An 18,300-nucleotide genomic window follows, 5' to 3' on the forward strand; every position below is an offset into this window, starting at 1 on the left:
TGCAGCACACACACACTTTATTGGTTCGACAGCACGTCACCGTGTCAGCCAGCGACTCCCCTTCGTACAAAAATAAATAATCAGCGTCTGCACAGCGCGGCCCCCACGCCGACCAGGGCATGGGCACAGAGCCGGGGGCTCCTTTCATGGGCAGGCAGGAGGGTGCAGGGCCATCCCCTAATCGCAGGGCACCCGGCCCAGGGCGAGCTCCCCAGCTGCAGAGCAGGGCCCCCCCGGAGCACAGCGGGGGCTGCTAATATCAGCCCAGCGATTGCTGCCCGGACGTTCTGCGCTTGCCTCCAGCGGCCCCGCTTTGAGCCGGCGCCCACCCCAGCCCCCTGTGCTCCGGGGGCTGGACAGGGAGGGGGATGGGGCACTGAGGCCCCCTTGTCTGGGACACGGGCGCTTGGGGACACAGACAGGCGCCCACCCCACACAGGACACCTCAGGCACACGGCTGCACACGCAGGGCCCCTCTGGCATGGGGCTGCTTCGAGCTTGGGTGCCCCGTCCCCTCCACCCGCTGCGGCCAGCCCCCTGCCCTGGCCCAGCCCCTCAGTGCTGCTCCATGGCAACGAGGCGTGCCCCTATAGCGGAATTCCCAGCCTTCCCAGACCCCCAGCAAACCCCCATGGTGATTGTAGGGGGAGGGGCTGCTGGGTTCTTCCCCCCTTCTCTCCCAGCCGATCGGCTCTGGGTTTGCAGTGCAGTGCAGGGGCTATGTACCACGACATAGCCATGGGGGCGGGAAGCAGGATGGCTCCCACTCAGGCAAGTCTTGTGATTGGCTGAACAAATGAGGGGGAAGGCGGGGCTTGGTGGAGCCGGCACAGCAGATTGGCTGGTTTGGCCCATGGAGTCCAGGTGTCTAATCAGATCAGCGGGTGGCCGCCCCATGATCCCTTCAGCAGCAGCCACGCGGGGGCTCGAGGCCGGGGCCGGTTTGGGGCAGGTGGGGCGCCTGCTACTTCCTCGTCTCCACCCGGGGGATTTTAAACTGCGGCGCAGACGGAGACCTGCAAAACCAAGCAGAGGGGGCGGGTCACCCCAGCGCCCGGCTCACCCCAGCGCCCGGGGCAAAGCAGCCCTCAAAGCAGAGGGGCCGAGGCAGGATGTCCCCAGCGCTGGGCCCCGGGCGAAGGCTCAGACAGGCCCCACCGGCTGCAATGCCCAGGGACGTTGCCCAAGATTCCTCACCAGGGCCAGGCAGAGCACGGCCCCTCCGCCCACCCCGGCGTGCTGGGCCCTGCCACGCGGGAGCTGGGACGGTGCCCATGCAGCACCTGCAGCCATGCCCCTCGCTGCAGCCTCCTCGGTGACCGGTGCCCATGAGCCTCGGGGGCGCCTGGGGCCCTCAGGTGCACAGGGCTCGGGGGCCCCCTGCGCCCCACACGCTGGGCCCAGCCCAGCACCCCCACGAGCCCCCCGCTTCCCGTTGCAAGGGGCTCCAACACCCCTGCCAGTCGGCCCCTCCACACCCCAGGGCGCCCCTCTGGGACAGTCGCCAGCCTCCCCGCTCTGAGCCCCTCGACCCCCTCGCTCCCAGCCCCTCGAGCCCCCCGCTCTCAGCCCCACACCCCCTGGCAGCGCCGCCCTCACCCCAGGCCCTGCGGAGGGAGCCGGTGCAGGTACTTACATCTCCAGGGCTTCCCCGTTGCTCCTGGCGGGAGAGAGGAAGGCTGTCAGTGGGGATGGATGCGCTCCCCCCTTCCCGCCCCACAGCACTGGCAGCTGGTCAGCACAGGGCAGGGCCCCGCCGACCGGGCCTCGGCCTGGGGCACGTACCCCCGGCTCTCAGGGAGGGTGGGCTGGGCTGGGCTGGAGGGACCGGCTGGGCAGCTCCGGGCCGGAAGGGGAAGGGCCTAGCCTCCCCCGCGCATCCCGGGCCCCAGCATCAGCCCCCACACTGCACATGGGCCAGAACCAGCCCCTGCCAGGCCCACTGGGGCAGCGAGGGCTGCCGAGGGCCAGTCGCAGCTGGTGCCCTCACGGGTGCCTCGAGGGGAGGGGAGACCGGCCCTAGGGATCCCCGGGGTGGCCCGGCCCTGCCTGAGCCGTCGGTGTTGGGCTGTTCCGGGCCGTGGCCAGCCGAGGGGTTCTGGTTCTCCCGCCTCGGGCCAGCCCAACACCACATCCCCGTCCGGCTCGGACACGGGGAAAGGAACTCTGGGAGGAAGTGAACCCAGCAAGGCCCCCCCGCCGCGTCTCCAGGGGCTGACTCAGGCCAGGTCCCCCCGATTCCAGGGACCCGTGGGCAGGTGCAGGGGCTGGCGGAGGCCAGAGAGCCCTGCCCAGAGAGCACAGAGGGGCAGGGCACCAGCGGGACCACGGGCAGCCCCACACACGGCCACAGCTGCCCCGGGACGGGATGCGCAGGCGCTCGGAGGAAATCCTGGGCGGGGCTGGCCCCGCTCTGTGCCTGCGGGAGGGAGGGTTGGTTCCGTGGCCCCGCTGTGTTGCAGGCCATGGGCAGAAGCCCGTGAACCTGCCACCTTCACAGCAGCCACGTTTCCTCCCTCACCCCTTTCCAAGGTGCAGCAGTGGGGCTAGATGGGGGCCCACGAGCCCTGTGCTGCTGGGGACACGTGGGAGGGGACCAGCCTGTGGTACGGGAGGGCCAGGGTGAATTCACAGACAGCCCCAAGGCACAGTGTGGGGCTGGGCGCAGGGCAGGAGTCAGCCAGGGCGGGGGGCATGAGGGGGGTTGGGGCAGGGGCCATGGCAGGGATGTTAGGGGGTTAGGGCGGGGGCTCGGCCGTGGGGGGGGCATAAGGGGGGTTAGGGTGGGGGCTCGGCCGTGGGGGGGCTCGGCCGTGGGGGGGTGCGTAAGGGGGTTAGGGCGGGGGGTCGGCCGTGGGGGAGGCATAAGGGGGGTTAGGGCGGGGGGTCGGCCGTGGGGGAGGCATAAGGGGGGTTAGGGTGGGGGCTCGGCCGTGGGGGGGCTCGGCCGTGGGGGGGTGCGTAAGGGGATTAGGGCGGGGGGTCGGCCGTGGGGGAGGCATAAGGGGGGTTAGGGCGGGGGGTCGGCCGTGGGGGAGGCAGAAGGGGGGTTAGGGGGGGGCCGCGGCAGGGGGGGGGCTCGGCCGTGGGGGGGTGCGTAAGGGGATTAGGGCGGGGGGTCGGCCGTGGGGGAGGCATAAGGGGGGTTAGGGTGGGGGCTCGGCCGTGGGGGAGGCATAAGGGGGGTTAGGGTGGGGGCTCGGCCGTGGGGGGGCTCGGCCGTGGGGGGGTGCGTAAGGGGGTTAGGGCGGGGGGTCGGCCGTGGGGGAGGCATAAGGGGGGTTAGGGCGGGGGCTCGGCCGTGGGGGGGCTCGGCCGTGGGGGGCTCGACACGCTCACACGCCCCGGGGCGCAGGAGGCTCCTCACTCGTAGACGTCCGCGATCTTCATGCGCCGGTAGAACTTGGCGAGCCGCACGGCCAGGATGAGGCCGGGGAGCAGGAACATCGTGCACCAGCCCAGGCTGAACCAGAAGCCGTTCTGGCAGAGGAGAGAGTCCCCCAGCCGTCAGCACCCGCCCAGCAGCCCCCTCCTGGGCTGAATCTCCCCTCCTCAGTGTGGGGCCGGAGCCGTGGGGCTGGGCTGGCTCATGGGCACAGCGTGGGGGAGAGGATGGGACCTGCCTCATCCGGCCAGCAGGGTGAGTCAGCAAACAGCTGTGCCTCCTCACGCAGGGTCGGAGAGCCTGGCACCCGGGCGGCTGCTCTCACCCCCAGGGATGGGCAGGGGAAAGGGGCAGCAGGGCCCGTGAGCACTGAACCCCTCCCAAATCGACAGCCAGGGCCTGGTGCCCAGCTCCCACGGGGCCGGCAGGGCCTGGCCGTGCTGCTGGAGTCAGGGGGGCATTCAGGGCCCCCCCAGGGCCCAGACCCAGCAAGTCCTGTGGGACTCCCCTTACCCAGCTGGGCCCAGCAGCGTCAGGGAGCTCGGCCGTCGCCCAGGACCCAGAGCTGGGAGTTTCACCCCAGGGCACGTCGGGAACGCAAAGCCCCCGTGTAACTCCCCCAGCTCCCCCCGGCCTCCCAGTGCCACGCTCCCCACACAGCACCCTCGGCCCAGCTCCCACAAAACCGCCGCCCCCCAGCACCGCCCCCCGAGCCCCTCACCAGGGAATCCAGCACGTAACTGCAGGCGACGGTCACAGCCACATCCACTGTCTTGGCGGCAGGCCCGCAGAGCCCCACCTCTCCCGTCAGCTGGGGACAGAACCAGACAGGGACGCGGCCCGTCAGCACCATGTCGGGCACGGGCCCACCCGCCTCATGCCCCTGCCCTTCCCAACCCGCCAGCACCGGGCAGGGAGCCCCCAGAGCCCCCACACCCCAGGCAAGAGGAGAGCTGCCCTGGGATGAGGAAGGGGAGTGCCAGCAGCCTGGGGTCTGCCCAGCTGGAGAGGGAACCCCCAGTGGCACAACTCGCTGTGTGCCCAGGGCAAGGCCCTGCCTCTCTCGGTGCCTCAGTTTCCCAAACAGCGGTGATAACCGCACCCCCCCTGCCCCCAGGGCGCCGGGAGGCTCAGCTCGTTAGCATCCCTAAGGTGCTGCAGTGCAGTCGGGGGCAGCCTGCAGTGCTGGGCGTCGGGGGCAGCCTGCAGTGCTGGGCGTCGGGGGCAGCCTGCAGTGCCGGGCGTCGGGGGCAGCGTGTGGGCTCACAAGGGCGTCGGGGGCAGCGTGTGGGCTCACAAGGGCGTCGGGGTGCACGAGGGGACACAGACCGTGAGGCCCATCTCTCCCCCGTGCCCGGGGGCAGGAGAGTCCCCCAGCCCCGCAGTCGGGGTGTCACTCACCGTGCTCTTCGCCCAGTCGACGTAGGACTCGAAGTATCCCAGCAGCGTGTCCAGAAAGACCCGGCTCTCCTGGGGGAGGGGACAGGGGTGAGGGGCTGCACCCAGGGCCCTCAGCGGGGAGCCTGGGCTCAGGGATCCCCCCAGCTCAGACCAGCTCGTGCCCCCGGTGGCTGGGGGGAGCAGGGGGGGCAGAACCCCCCAGTGGGCTCAGGTCTCTGCTGGGACAGGGGACGGCTCTGTGCCGTGACCCCAGGGGGTCAGAACCCTCCCAGTGCCCTGCCCCCGGGCATCCCCCGAGCTGGGGGGTGCAGGGAGCCCCACGGCAGAGGCAGGGCTTTTCCTCCCAGGCCCGTGTCCGGCTGCGCAGCCCTGAGAGGGGGGGCCCCCGAAGCCGGGGGGTGTTCGTCCGAGGTTCCCTCCCCAGAAGGGCGGCGAGGGGCTCACGTTGCTGATGATCTGGGCAGCCCTGGTGTCTAGGAAGGTCTGAGCGTCCTCGATCCGCTGCAGCGTGTCACTGATCCGCGCCTGGGGGGCAAGGAACAGGATGGGAGCCCGCAGCTCGGCCAGGCCCGGCCGGGGCCCCCGTGCAGAACGGGGAGCCCCCGGCAGCCCCTCACCCGCAGCCGCCTGGCAAGCGGAGGCTCCCCCGGGCGTCCTGCCCCCACATGGCCACAAGGTGGCAGCTTCTCAGCAGCGTCGGGCTGGGTCCCCAGCGTCGGCTCAGGACACCTGGTGCCCAGAGCCCTTTGCACTGTGCTGGGGCAAAGCACAGACACTGCTGCCCCTGCCAGCGCCACGGGCCCCCACCCGAGGGCACAGGGCCCCTCGACTCCGACCCGCAGCCCCTGCTAGCCCCGCCCTGGGCTCCCCCCCCAGCTCTGCCAGTGCCCCTCACTCCCGACCCGCAGCCCCCGCCAGCCAGGCCCTGGGCTCCCCCAGCCCTGCCAGTGCCCCTCACTCCCGACCCGCAGCCCCCGCCAGCCAGGCCCTGGGCTCCCCCAGCCCTGCCGGTGCCCCTCACTCCCCACCCGCAGCCCCCGCCAGCCCGGCCCTGGGCTCCCCCAGCTCTGCCGGTGCCCCTCACTCCCAACCCGCAGCCCCCGCCAGCCCGGCCCTGGGCTCCCCCAGCCCTGCCAGTGCCCCTCACTCCCGACCCGCAGCCCCCGCCAGCCCGGCCCTGGGCTCCCTCCAGCTCTGCCGGTGCCCCTCACTCCCGACCCGCAGCCCCTGCTAGCCCAGCCCTGGGCTCCCCCCCCAGCTCTGCCAGTGCCCCTCACTCCCCACCCGCAGCCCCCGCCAGCCCGGCCCCGGGCTCCCCCCCCAGCTCTGCCGGTGCCCCTCACTCCCGACCCGCAGCCCCTGCTAGCCCGGCCCTGGACTCCCCCCCCAGCTCTGCCGGTGCCCCTCACTCCCGACCCGCAGCCCCTGCTAGCCCAGCCCTGGGCTCCCCCCCCAGCTCTGCCAGTGCCCCTCACTCCCGACCCGCAGCCCCTGCTAGCCCAGCCCTGGGCTCCCCCAGCTCTGCCAGTGCCTCTCACTCCCGACCCGCAGCCCCCGCCAGCCCGGCCCTGGGCTCCCCCAGCTCTGCCGGTGCCCCTCACTCCCGACCCGCAGCCCCCGCCAGCCCGGCCCTGGGCTCCCCCAGCTCTGCCGGTGCCCCTCACTCCCGACCCGCAGCCCCCGCCAGCCCGGCCCTGGGCTCCCCCAGCTCTGCCGGTGGCCCTCACTCCCGACCCGCAGCCCCCGCCAGCCCGGCCCTGGGCTCCCCCAGCCCTGCCAGTGCCCCTCTCTCCTGACCCGCAGCCCCCTGCTAACCCAGCCCTGCCGGTGCCCCTCACTCCTGACCTGCAGCCCCCCCCAGCCCAGCCCTGGCCTCCCCCAGCTCTGCCAGTGCCCCTCGACCCGCAGCCCCCCTCCCGTTTCTGTTACTCAGCCCTGGGTGGACCTGGGCAGCGAGGTGACTGCGAGGCCAGGCTGGGCACTAGCACCCACACATGGATCGGGTCTCCCCTCCAGAGCCAGACTCTCCCCCTTGCTTTGGGGGTGTCCCGCAGAGGTGGCTCCCCTGCTGGCCGCTGCCCAGGGTCCCTGTCCGGGTGACTCTCAGGGCCTGTGCCAGACGCATTGGGCACCCGCTGCCCGCACCGGGGGAATCACATGGGGCAGTGGCTGGGGACGGGAGCCGCCAGGATGCCCCTCACTGGCTGTGCCGCCTCCCAGTGAGCTCCCAGCACCCACGGAGCAGCACAGACTCCACAGGGTGCTGGGGACCCCACGCTCCTCCCGCCAGTGCAGCATCCGCAGCTCCCCCTGCCCACGCTGCTTACCGGGACCTGCGGGGTCGTTGCCTGCAGGGTTCGGATGCTGCGGTTCAGGGCTTGCTGGGGACAGAGACAGGAGGGTTAGGTGGGGGAGGGGATTCCCCAGCTCTGCCCCCCACAGCTCCAGCTAGCGTAGATAAATCTCTGTATTAAGCTATTTTCATACAACGTTGTATCAGATCCCCATGTAGAAAAACTTATAGAAAACTTTGCGTTAAGCCCTGGGATAATGTTATAGGCCCTAAGGAGAGTTCAAGTAGAAGAAAAATGTCTTTTTGCTAGAAGTAGAATAAGATCTGCCCCTCCCCACACACACTCCCTTACTCAGTTGCCCTGTTGAATGAACGAGGTGGGACTGAGGAAGGCAGCACCTCCAGCCAGCTGCACCCCTTGGAGAGGGGCTGGGAGCCAGCCCAAGGACAATCAAACCTGTCAAGTGGGCTCGTTAAAGAAGAGCAGAGACACTGAGGGCCTGGGGGTCAGACGCCAGCCCCTTCCCTTGGAAACACCCTCTGCAGCACTGGGACAACCCCTAGGAAAAGCAGCACAAAGGCCCAACCGCCACAGACACAGATTTTGGAGCTGGTGCAGATTTGCATGAGAGGGAAGCTGCTATCAAGGTGAGGTGTCTTGCAGAGGGGCCCGGGTCTTGTCAACCTGGGAGCATCGATCCACCCCTCCCCCATCTAACTCACCTGGCCAGTGCAGTGAAGGGGAGCAACGAGAGGGTGTGTGTGTGTGTGTGTGTGTGTCTGTGTGTGTGATATCTCATATGCATACGACACAGTGGTAATGAATACATGTATCACTAACAGATGTGGTGTTTTGCCTTAGTCCCCCTGGAAAGATCCTGTGCAGCACTTTGGTACAACACGGGGGGGGGGGGGGGACGCAGCCTGTCCCGGGCCCTTCCCCACTCCCTGCCCAGGGGACCCTGCTCCCGGCTGGGGGGAAGCACCAGGGGCCCATGGGGTCACTCACCATCTCGGGCGGGAAGCGGGACCTTATCTGCCCATTGATCTGTCTCAGGTCAGACCCCTCCTTCCGCAGCTCCTGCCTCCTGGTTGAATTGTTCTGAGCCAAGGGGGGAGAGAGGGTCAGAGGCACCTGCCCGGCCCGGGGGGAGGCAGAGCAGGAGAGCCAGGCCGGCCATGGAGGGCCCAGCAGAGCCCCCGGGGAGCCGGCTCCCTGGCCCGCACTCCCCACCCCGCCTCCCAGGGGAGGGGAGCGATGGCAGCGCCCCCGTGAGCCTGCGGAGCCCAACCCAGCGCTGTGGCTCCCTGGGGCGGGGGCGTCACTCACAGTCACATTGGCCAGCGCCTCCAGCTGCTCCGCCAGCGCCAGCAGGTCCCGCTGCGTCACGTTCCTCTCCAGCTGCAAGAGACGGGCAGAGAGCGGGGCACAGAGCCCGTCACACCAGGGAGCTCGCTGGGGGGAGCACAGACCCGGGGGGGGGGCAAACAGCCTCATGGCCAGCGGGGGGCAGCAGCGGGTTCTCGAGCGACCACCCTGGGGACCCGGAAAGACACGCAGAGCCTGGCCCAGCCCCCGCCACCTGCCCCCTCCCCTGCTGCCCCTGCCCTGCCGCCTCCCCCTCCCCCGCCGCCCAGCCCCTGCCCCAGCCCTGCCCTCTCCCCCGCCACCTGCCCCAGCCCCCTCCCCCACCGGCCAGCCCCTGCCCAGCCCCCTCCCCCCCCACCTGCCCCAGCCCCTGCCCCTTCCCCCGTCACCTCCCCTGCTGCTCAGCCCCCACCACCTGCTGCCCATCCCCACGCAGGATGGGCGGGACCCCCCGGGGCGGAGAGCACCCCCACTGGCTCAGGGGGGCTGCCCCAGGAACGTGGTGTGGGGCCGGGCCTAGCAGCGGTCTGGGGCCATGCGACCCCACGGAAACACCCCAATGTACAGAGCCCCAGATCCCACAACTGCCCCCACCCCGCGAGATCCCACCCCCAGCCCGAGACAGGGCCCCCCAGCCCACCTGCTGCAGGGCGCCGGTGAAGTTGGGCTGCAGGCCGGAGGCGCCGACGTCCCGCAGCAGCTGCTTCTGTCTGGAGCTCAGGAAGGTGACGGGGTCCAGGCTGACGTTCAGCCGGTCGAAGGCCGCGGTGATCTCGCCGGTGTACTGCGGGGGGCAGCGAGGCCGTGAGGGCTCCGGGGGCCCAGGAACACCGACACCCCCCCCCCAAGGACCCCAGCTCAGCCACTGCAACAGCAGCCAGGGCAGCGAGGCTCAGTGGGGAGCCCGCCCCAGGCAGCCTGGCCCCCCCGGCCTGGCCCCTGGGGGGCTGGGGAGTCACCCCGGGCAACCTGACCCCCCCGGCCTGGCCCCTGGGGGGCTGGGGAGTCACCCCGGGCAACCTGACCCCCCCGGCCTGGCCCCTGGGGGGCTGGGGAGTCACCCCGGGCAACCTGACCCCCCCCGGCCTGGCCCCTGGGGGGCTGGGAAGTCACCCTAGACAGCCTGACCCCCCCAGCCTGGCCCCTGGGGGGCTGGGAAGTCACCCTAGACAGCCTGACCCCCCCAGCCTGGCCCCTGGGGGGCTGGGGAGTCACCTCGGGCAGCCTGACCCCCCCGGCCTGGCCCCTGGGGGGCTGGGGAGTCACCTCGGGCAGCCTGACACCCCCGGCCTGGCCCCTGGGGGCTGGGGAGTCACCCCGGGCAGCCTGACCCCCCCCGGCCTGGCCCCTGGGGGGCTGGGGAGCCCTAGGCTGGCATACGCAGGGCAGGTGCCCAGCAGGGGGCCTGGGTTTTTTCCCAATCCCAGCCGTCGCCATGGATACCTGACCCGGGGCTGGACCCACGGGACTGGGCTTGGGTCTGAAGGGAGCGGGGGGGAGGGGGGGCTCCCACACAGGTGCCATTCCCAGTGTAACGCGCCCCGGGGCTGGCCCGAGCGGGTGGGTTTCTGCCCCACCTTGGCTCAGCACGTGCGCTCGGGACTGTCTCCCCTGCAGCTCGCTCGTCGCGGCTCCAATCCCCCAGCCCTGGGGGCGGCTGGCTGCCCACGGCCGGGCCGGTCTCTGTGCCCCCCGGGGCGCTGCCCGCGGCCGGGCCGGTCTCTGTGCCCCCCCGGGGCGCTGCCCGCGGCCGGGCCGGTCTCTGTGCCCCCCCGGGGCGCTGCCCACGGCCGGGCCGGTCTCTGTGCCCCCCGGGGTGCTGCCCACGGCCGGGCCGGTCTCTGTGCCCCCCGAGCGCTGCCCACGGCCGGGCCCGTCTCTGTGCCCCCCGAGCGCTGCCCGCGGCCGGGCCGGTCTCTGTGCCCCCCGAGCGCTGCCCACAGCCGGGCCGGTCTCTGTGCCCCCCGAGCGCTGCCCACGGCCGGGCCGGTCTCTGTGCCCCCCCGGGGCGCTGCCCGCGGCCGGGCCGGTCTCTGTGCCCCCCGGGGTGCTGCCCACGGCCGGGCCGGTCTCTGTGCCCCCCGGGCGCTGCCCACGGCCGGGCCGGTCTCTGTGCCCCCCGGGGCGCTGCCCACGGCCGGGCCGGTCTCTGTGCCCCCCGGGCGCTGCCCACGGCCGGGCCGGTCTCTGACCCCCCCCGGGGCGCTGCCCACGGCCGGGCCGGTCTCTGTGCCCCCCCGGGGCGCTGCCCGCGGCCGGGCCGGTCTCTGTGCCCCCCGGGGTGCTGCCCACGGCCGGGCCGGTCTCTGTGCCCCCTGGGGTGCTGCCCACGGCCGGGCCGGTCTCTGTGCCCCCCGAGCGCTGCCCACGGCCGGGCCGGTCTCTGTGCCCCCCGGGGTGCTGCCCACGGCCGGGCCGGTCTCTGTGCCCCCCGGGGTGCTGCCCACGGCCGGGCCGGTCTCTGTGCCCCCGGGGTGCTGCCCACGGCCGGGCCGGTCTCTGTGCCCCCCGAGCGCTGCCCACGGCCGGGCCGGTCTCTGTGCCCCCCGAGCGCTGCCCACGGCCGGGCCCGTCTCTGACCCCCCCCGGGCGCTGCCCGCGGCCGGGCCCGTCTCTGACCCCCCCCGGGGCGCTGCCCACGGCCGGGCCCGTCTCTGTGCCCCCCGGGGTGCTGCCCACGGCCGGGCCGGTCTCTGTGCCCCCCGAGCGCTGCCCACGGCCGGGCCGGTCTCTGTGCCCCCCGGGGTGCTGCCCACGGCCGGGCCGGTCTCTGTGCCCCCCGAGCGCTGCCCACGGCCGGGCCGGTCTCTGTGCCCCCCGAGCGCTGCCCATGGCCGGGCCGGTCTCTGTGCCCCCCCGGGCGCTGCCCGCGGCCGGGCCGGTCTCTGTGCCCCCCGAGCGCTGTCCACGGCCGGGCCGGTCTCTGTGCCCCCCGAGCGCTGCCCACGGCCGGGCCCGTCTCTGACCGCCCCCCCGGGCGCTGCCCACGGCCGGGCCGGTCTCTGTGCCCCCCGGGGTGCTGCCCACGGCCGGGCCGGTCTCTGTGCCCCCCGAGCACTGCCCACGGCCGGGCCGGTCTCTGTGCCCCCCCGGGCGCTGCCCACGGCCGGGCCGGTCTCTGACCCCCCCCCCGAGCGCTGCCCACGGCCGGGCCGGTCTCTGTGCCCCCCCGGGGTGCTGCCCACAGCCGGGCCGGTCTCTGTGCCCCCCGGGGTGCTGCCCACGGCCGGGCCGGTCTCTGTGCCCCCCGAGCGCTGCCCACGGCCGGGCCGGTCTCTGTGCCCCCCCGGGCGCTGCCCACGGCCGGGCCGGTCTCTGTGCCCCCCGAGCGCTGCCCACGGCCGGGCCGGTCTCTGTGCCCCCCGAGCGCTGCCCACGGCCGGGCCGGTCTCTGTGCCCCCCCGGGCGCTGCCCACGGCCGGGCCGGTCTCTGTGCCCCCCCCCGGGCGCTGCCCACGGCCGGGCCGGTCTCTGTGCCCCCCCGGGCGCTGCCCACGGCCGGGCCGGTCTCTGTGCCCCCCGAGCGCTGCCCACGGCCGGGCCGGTCTCTGTGCCCCCCGAGTGCTGCCCACGGCCGGGCCGGTCTCTGTGCCCCCCCCGGGCGCTGCCCACGGCCGGGCCGGTCTCTGTGCCCCCCGGGGTGCTGCCCACGGCCGGGCCGGTCTCTGTGCCCCCCGGGGTGCTGCCCACGGCCGGGCCGGTCTCTGTGCCCCCTGGGGTGCTGCCCGCGGCCGGGCCGGTCTCTGTGCCCCCCGAGCGCTGCCCACGGCCGGGCCGGTCTCTGTGCCCCCCGAGCGCTGCCCACGGCCGGGCCCGTCTCTGACCCCCCCCGGGGCGCTGCCCACGGCCGGGCCCGTCTCTGACCCCCCCCGGGGCGCGGCCCACGGCTGGGCCCGTCTCTGTGCCCCCCCCCGGGCGCTGCCCACGGCCGGGCCCGTCTCTGTGCCCCCCCCCGGGCGCTGCCCGCGGCCGGGCCCGTCTCTGTGCCCCCCCCGGGGCGCTGCCCGCGGCCGGGCCCGTCTCTGTGCCCCCCCCGGGGCGCTGCCCGCGGCCGGGCCCGTCTCTGTGCCCCCCCCGGGGCGCTGCCCGCGGCCGGGCCGGTCTCCGCGCCCCCCAGCTGACCTGGCTGATGTTCAGCAGTTTGTCCAAGGGAACGGTCTGGCCCAGGTGCAGGGTGCCCCACAGGGGCTCGTTGTGCTGGCAGTTGCTGCGGGGTAGACGGCAGAGCTGAGGATGGGGCTGGCGGTCGATGGGGCCCCCCCATAGACAGACATAGGCGCTGGGTCCAGCCCATGGCCAGGGCAGGCTGGGGGGAGGGGGATCTCCCCCATCACATGGGCCCCGGGGCTGTTCACCCAGTGGGTTGTGCCACGCAGGCGTCCGGGGCCAGAGAGCTGCCCCCGCCCCGCGGACACAGTGCGACCCCTCAGCGCTCCACAGGCCTCAGCCATGCAGGGCCCGCTCCAGGGCATCCTTCCTCAGGCCCCAAGAGATCAGAATCATCCCCCCGCCACCATGTGCAAAGAGGGAAACTGAGGCACGGGGAGGGGCCTGGCCCTGCAGGAAGGGAGGGTCGGGAGGGGCCCCAGGGTGCTCTGGCTCGCAGACCGGCGCGTGTGCCCCGGGCAGGGCTGGCACTCACTTGTACACGCCGGAGAGGGTCACCGTCCCACCCTGCAGCCCCAGCATCTTTGACAGGTTGAAGCTCGCAGTCAGGTCCGAGGTCTCCAGGAACTGGAAGCAAAGGAGTCAGGAGAGCAGCTGAGACCCCCGAGACCTGTCCCAGCCAAGCTGCACAGCGCCTGGGCGGGAGCGCCACACCCCCAGCCTGCCCTCCCCCAGGCTGGCTCAGCTCCCGCGTGGAAAGGGTTTGCGAGGTTCCTGCTCCTCTCCAGAGGGGCCTCTGCAAACTCGACCCTCACTGCAGCCCTGTGCCCGGGAAGGACTCAGGGCTGGGCTGGCAGGGGCTGCGGGTCGAGAGTGAGGGGCACCGGCAGAGCTGGGTAGGGCAGGGCTGGGCTAGCAGGGGCTGCGGGTCGGGAGTGAGGGGCACCGGCAGAGCTGGGTAGGGCAGGGCCGGGCTAGCAGGGGCTGCGGGTCGGGAGTGAGGGGCACCGGCAGAGCTGGGAGAGGGGGCAGAACTGGGCTAGCAGGGGCTGCAGGTCGGGAGTCAGGGGCACCGGCAGAGCTGGGAGAGGGGGCAGAACTGGGCTAGCAGGGGCTGCAGGTTGGGGGGTGAGAGGCCCACTCTGCTCTGTTTCTGTCTCCCTCCCGACCCTACTGCCCCTCCCCTCCCCACACCCCCAGACCCCAGGGTTGGGGACGGAGGCTCTGCTCTTCCCTCGCCCTTCTCCACCCCCGGGCAAGGCAGCGCCAGCCACGGGCAGTGAGAGTGACGGGCGGCGCCAGGCCGGGCTCTCACCGGCAGGAGCTGCCCGCTGTGCCAGGGCCGGCAGACGAGCGTGTCGGCATTGCCGCCCAGCAGGAAGGTCACCAGCACCAGCAGCATCAGCAGCCAGGAGAAGAGGAAGCTGAAGCCAACCCCCCTGTGAAGGCAGAACGAGCCGTGAGCTCCCCCGCTGGGCAGGGACCCTGGGGCCTGTCTGCGAGCCCCTCTGCCCCCCAGCCCAGCCCGGAAACCTCTGCCCCCCTCCCCCCCGCCCAGATACCTCTCTGCCCCCCTCCCCCGTGCCCAGATACCTCTCTGCCCCCCTCCCCCCCGCCCTGATACCTCTGCCCCCCTCCCCCCAGCCCTGATACCTCTCTGCCCCCCTCCCCCCCGCCCTGGTACCTCTCTGCCCCCCTCCCCCCAGCCCTGATACCTCTCTGCCCCCCTCCCCCCAGCCCTGATACCTCTGCCCCCCTCCCCCCTGCCCTGGTACCTCTCTGCCCCCCTCCCCCCAGCCCTGATACCTCTCTGCCCCCCTCCCCCCTGCCCTGGTACCTCTCTGCCCCCCTCCCCCCAGCCCTGGTACCACTCCGACGGCCTCTCCTTGCGAACCAGCCGTGGTCATTTCGCGGCTCGTGACCTGCCTGGAGACCAGCACCCAACGCACTGTCCCCGGTGCGGCTCCCCACAGCTGGACGCCCCCTCAGTCCTGGGCCCACGTCTCTCCCTGCTCATCCCTGCTCTCCCTCTGCCTTTGCTGCTAGACCCAGGACCCCCTCTCAGAGACCCCCTCCCCTGGTGCCTCTCCACCAGGATCAGGCCACCTCCGGGCCGTCCCTTGGCTGACGGAGATGGGGCTCGGCGCCACTCCCCCCAGCCCCCCAGCCCTTCTGCGCCCTCCCCAGTCCGTCCACGTCTGGGTGCAGGATCCCGCGCGGGTCTCCCCAGCGCCGTGCCCGGGGTCCTGCCCCCTCCCTGCCGCTATCCGACACCGCAGCCCGGCGTGGGGCTGTAACGGCTCCGGGGCCGCGAGGGCTCTCACGCCATGAAGAAGTCCCCGCCGGAGTTGGAGAGGCAGCCGCGCTCGGTGGGCAGCGCCGACGGCTTCAGCCCGAGGGCCCCCAGCACCAGAGCCAGCAGGTAGCACAGGACGACCAGCAGCACCAGGCAGCAGAGACAGATGCCCACGATCCACCTGCGGGGGAGACGTGAGAGACCCGGTCCCTGGCGGGGCAGGAGTCTGGGGGCTGGCCGGGGGATCACCCCCTGCAGCAGGGGAACCTGCTGCCAGACCGAGGGGGGGTCTCTCCTTAGAACAGACCACGTGAGAGACCCGGTCCCTGGTGGGGCAGGAGTCTGGGGCTGGCCGGGGGATCACCCCCCGGCAGCAGGGGAACCTGCTGCCAGACCGAGGGGGGGTCTCTCCTTAGAACAGACCACGTGAGAGACCCGGTCCCTGGTGGGGCAGGAGTCTGGGGCTGGCCGGGGGATCACCCCCCGGCAGCAGGGGAACCTGCTGCCAGACCGAGGGGGGGTCTCTCCTTAGAACAGACCACGTGAGAGACCCGGTCCCTGGCGGGGCAGGAGTCTGGGTCTGGCCGGGGCGTCACCCCCCTGCAGCAGGGGAGCCTGCTGCCAGACCGAGGGGGGGTCTCTCTGAACAGACCACCCCCTCGTCCCCAGGGCGTCTGTCATAACTATGAAGGGAAGGGAACAGCCCTTGTGTGCACAATTTTATAAAATCCCTCCTGGCCAAAGACACCAAAATCCTTTTACCTGGAAAGGGTTAAGAAGCTCAGGTAACCTGGCTAACACCTGACCCAAAGGACCAATAAGGGGACAAGATACTTTCAAATCTTGGGGGGGGGGGGAGGCTTTTGTTTGTGCTCTTTGTTTTGGGGGTTGTTCGCTCTTGGGACTAAGAGGGGACCGGACGTCAATCCAGGTTCTCCAAATCTTTCTGCACAAGTCTCTCATATTTCAGACTTGTAAGTAACAGCCAGGCCAGGCGGGTTAGTTTATCTTTGTTTTCTCAACTTGTAAATGTTCCTTTGCTAGAGGAAGGTCTATCCCTGTTCTGCTGTAACTTTGAACCCAAGGCTGGAGGGGTCCTCTGGGCTCTATGAATCTGATTCCCCTGTAAAGTTATTTCCATCCTGATTTTACAGAGAGAAACGTTACCTTTTCTTTTAATAAAACCCTTCTTTTAAAAACCTAATTGATTGTTCATTGTTTTAAGATGCAAGGGGTTTGGATCTGTGTTCACCAGGGCTAATTGGTGAGGGGATGCTCTGCAGCCTACCCAGGAAAAGGGGTGTAAGGACTTGGGGGGGGAGGAATTAGTCTCAAATCCGCCCGGGAAAGGGGGGGTTGGGGACTTGGGAAATAGTTGGGGGAAGGCAGAGTTCCAAGTGACTCTCCCCTAAGATTTAAAACACGCTTGGTGGTGGCAGCTCACTGTTAACCTGAGCTGGTAAATAAGCTTAGGGGGCTTTCATGCAGGTCCCCACATCTGTACCCTAGAGTTCAGAGTGGAGAGGGAACCTTAACAGCGTCCCAGGGGACACTGGGCTGCTCCAAGCCAGGGCCGGCTGCTCCCCTGTGGCGCTCCCTGGGCCGATGGCAGGGCTCAGCCAAGGGCAGGGGGCTCAGAGCCCACCCAGCCGTGGGTCCCACACCCCGTCGCAGGGAAGGAGCTGGGGATACCATGTGCCATGCAGCTCCGGCCCCGGCTACCAACCCCCCTAAGAGTCCCCTAGGGATCAGGGAGCCCCAGGCAGGATCAGCCCCCAGCCCCTACCTGTAGCCGTCGTAGCTGGCGACCTGCGGCTCGTAGTCCTTGGCCTGCCTGCCAATGGTGTCCAGCGCGGCCGTGACGTTCCCCAGCGTGTCCAGCACCGGGATCTCACTCCGCACCCCGCCAATCTTCCGCCTGACCTCGGCCAGCTGGCCCCGCGCGTCTGTGGGGGACGGGCACGTCAGGGACGCACGGGCACTGACAGCTGCTCCCGTAGCCCCCCGGGGCCCACGCTCCAGCTCCCCCTGCACAAGGCGTGGGGCAGACGCAGCCCGCGGCGGACAGATCTGAGGGGGCAACAGGTGGGGGGGAAGGGGGAGGAGAGCTGTGCTGATTGGACAGGAGGGGAGAACGGGGCGGGGGGCAGAGGGGAGACAGGCTGGGGTGGGGCCTGGACCCCTGGCTCCGGGGAGGGACGGGCAGGGCCTGGCCATCACGGTGCCCAGTCCCAGAGCAGGGAGCCGTGGTGGCTGGGGCAGGAGGGGTCTCCCCAGAGGGAGGGGGAGGAGGTGCCCCCTTCCCGTCCCTGGCGGGCACCCCTGTACTACCAGACGGCAGTGCCACTTACCCGCCACCACCGTCTGCGCCTGCTCCTCCACCCTGCTGGGGGTCTTGTTCAGCGTCTCGTTGGCCTGCAGCCCCAGACACGGACGGGAGAGACAGACAGGCAGGCTCAGATCCCAGCCCAGGGCCCAGGGTGAGGGCAAACGCCCCACCGGCCCTGCTCCAGCCCCGCATGCCCCGGCACAGGCCAATGCCACGGGCTCAGCGCTGGCCCGGACGGGCCGCTGGGCTCTCCCCATCTGGGGCGGGGGACGACAACGGAGGCACTCCCGGGCAGCACTGGCAGGGCACTGGGCTGGACGGACCGTTGGCCTGCTCCAGGTCGGGAGGGGGTAGACGCCCGGCTGGCACGGCGGGCATTTTCCGCACGGTGTCAGCGGTTCTGGTCCCTCTGCCCCGCCCCAGAGCCATGGCTTGGAGACGCAGGCTGCTGGGCTGAGGCAGGCATGGCTGGGTCGCTCACCGTGGGCAGGGAGAGCCGGCAATGCCCCTACAGACCAGCCCCGCCCAGTGCTGGTCAGAGCCGCGTCCTGCTAGCCCTGCGCCACCCCCCAGCCCGTACCTGCCGCAGGGCAGCGCTCAGGTTGGCGCTGGTCAGGTTACTCAGCAGTTCCAGCTGGCTGCTCACGTCCGGGACCTGCGGAAACAGGAGCACGTGGATCAGCCGGCAGGGCTGAGGCGGGGAAGGAGTGTCGGGCTGAGAGGGTGCTGGGTGTGACGTTCTGAGTGCAATACAATCTCTCATCGAACGGTGACAGGGCCAGAAGGAGTTAATTACCTCCCAGGCTGACCTGCCCCAGGGCCGAACTTTAGAGACTGGTTAGGAAGATCTGTAAATGAACAGAGCTTTGAAATGCAGCCGGCATTGTTAGAGGTAGAAGGGGAGGTGTTTGCTCAGGGCTTGGGATGTCAGCAAACAAGTCTTGTCTATTGCTAGAGTTTTGATTCAAAGATCAACAAAGGAATATTAACATTTAGGAAGACACTTGAGTGAAATAGTATTATTGTCTGTGTGTCTCTTTGAAGGTTGTGGTAACCTGCATCTGAACTGTTTAATGGATACATTACCCTGTGCTAATTGCCAGGATGTTTGGGAGAAGGA

General features: G+C 70.9%; 1 protein-coding gene across 7 annotated transcripts in view; it reads right to left on the reverse strand.

Moving 5' to 3' along the window:
- Positions 1–18,300, reverse strand: part of LOC123375088 (prominin-1-A-like) — a 50,216-nt gene continuing 31,916 nt past the window's right edge. For 4 of the 7 annotated variants that reach the window (XM_045025695.1, XM_045025699.1, XM_045025698.1 and 1 more), the window contains 17 exons: positions 17,761–17,835; positions 17,203–17,266; positions 16,638–16,797; positions 14,880–15,032; positions 13,871–13,994; positions 13,091–13,182; positions 12,571–12,655; positions 9,089–9,232; positions 8,410–8,481; positions 8,089–8,181; positions 7,114–7,167; positions 5,231–5,311; positions 4,787–4,855; positions 4,107–4,196; positions 3,368–3,480; positions 1,637–1,660; positions 1–1,016 (listed from right to left, as the gene is read on the reverse strand). In XM_045025695.1, the coding sequence (XP_044881630.1) occupies positions 965–1,016; positions 1,637–1,660; positions 3,368–3,480; positions 4,107–4,196; positions 4,787–4,855; positions 5,231–5,311; positions 7,114–7,167; positions 8,089–8,181; positions 8,410–8,481; positions 9,089–9,232; positions 12,571–12,655; positions 13,091–13,182; positions 13,871–13,994; positions 14,880–15,032; positions 16,638–16,797; positions 17,203–17,266; positions 17,761–17,835 (1,545 nt within the window). In that variant the 3' untranslated portion in view covers positions 1–964. Of the gene's footprint in view, positions 1,017–1,636; positions 1,661–3,367; positions 3,481–4,106; positions 4,197–4,786; positions 4,856–5,230; positions 5,312–7,113; positions 7,168–8,088; positions 8,182–8,409; positions 8,486–9,088; positions 9,233–12,570; positions 12,656–13,090; positions 13,183–13,870; positions 13,995–14,879; positions 15,033–16,637; positions 16,798–17,202; positions 17,267–17,760; positions 17,836–18,300 lie in introns of all 7 variants that reach the window. The other 3 variants (XM_045025701.1, XM_045025700.1, XM_045025697.1) reach the window with 3 other exon arrangements.

The sequence above is a fragment of the Mauremys mutica genome, chromosome 7 (genome assembly GCF_020497125.1).
Source record: "Mauremys mutica isolate MM-2020 ecotype Southern chromosome 7, ASM2049712v1, whole genome shotgun sequence".
Classification (NCBI taxonomy): domain Eukaryota; kingdom Metazoa; phylum Chordata; order Testudines; family Geoemydidae; genus Mauremys; species Mauremys mutica.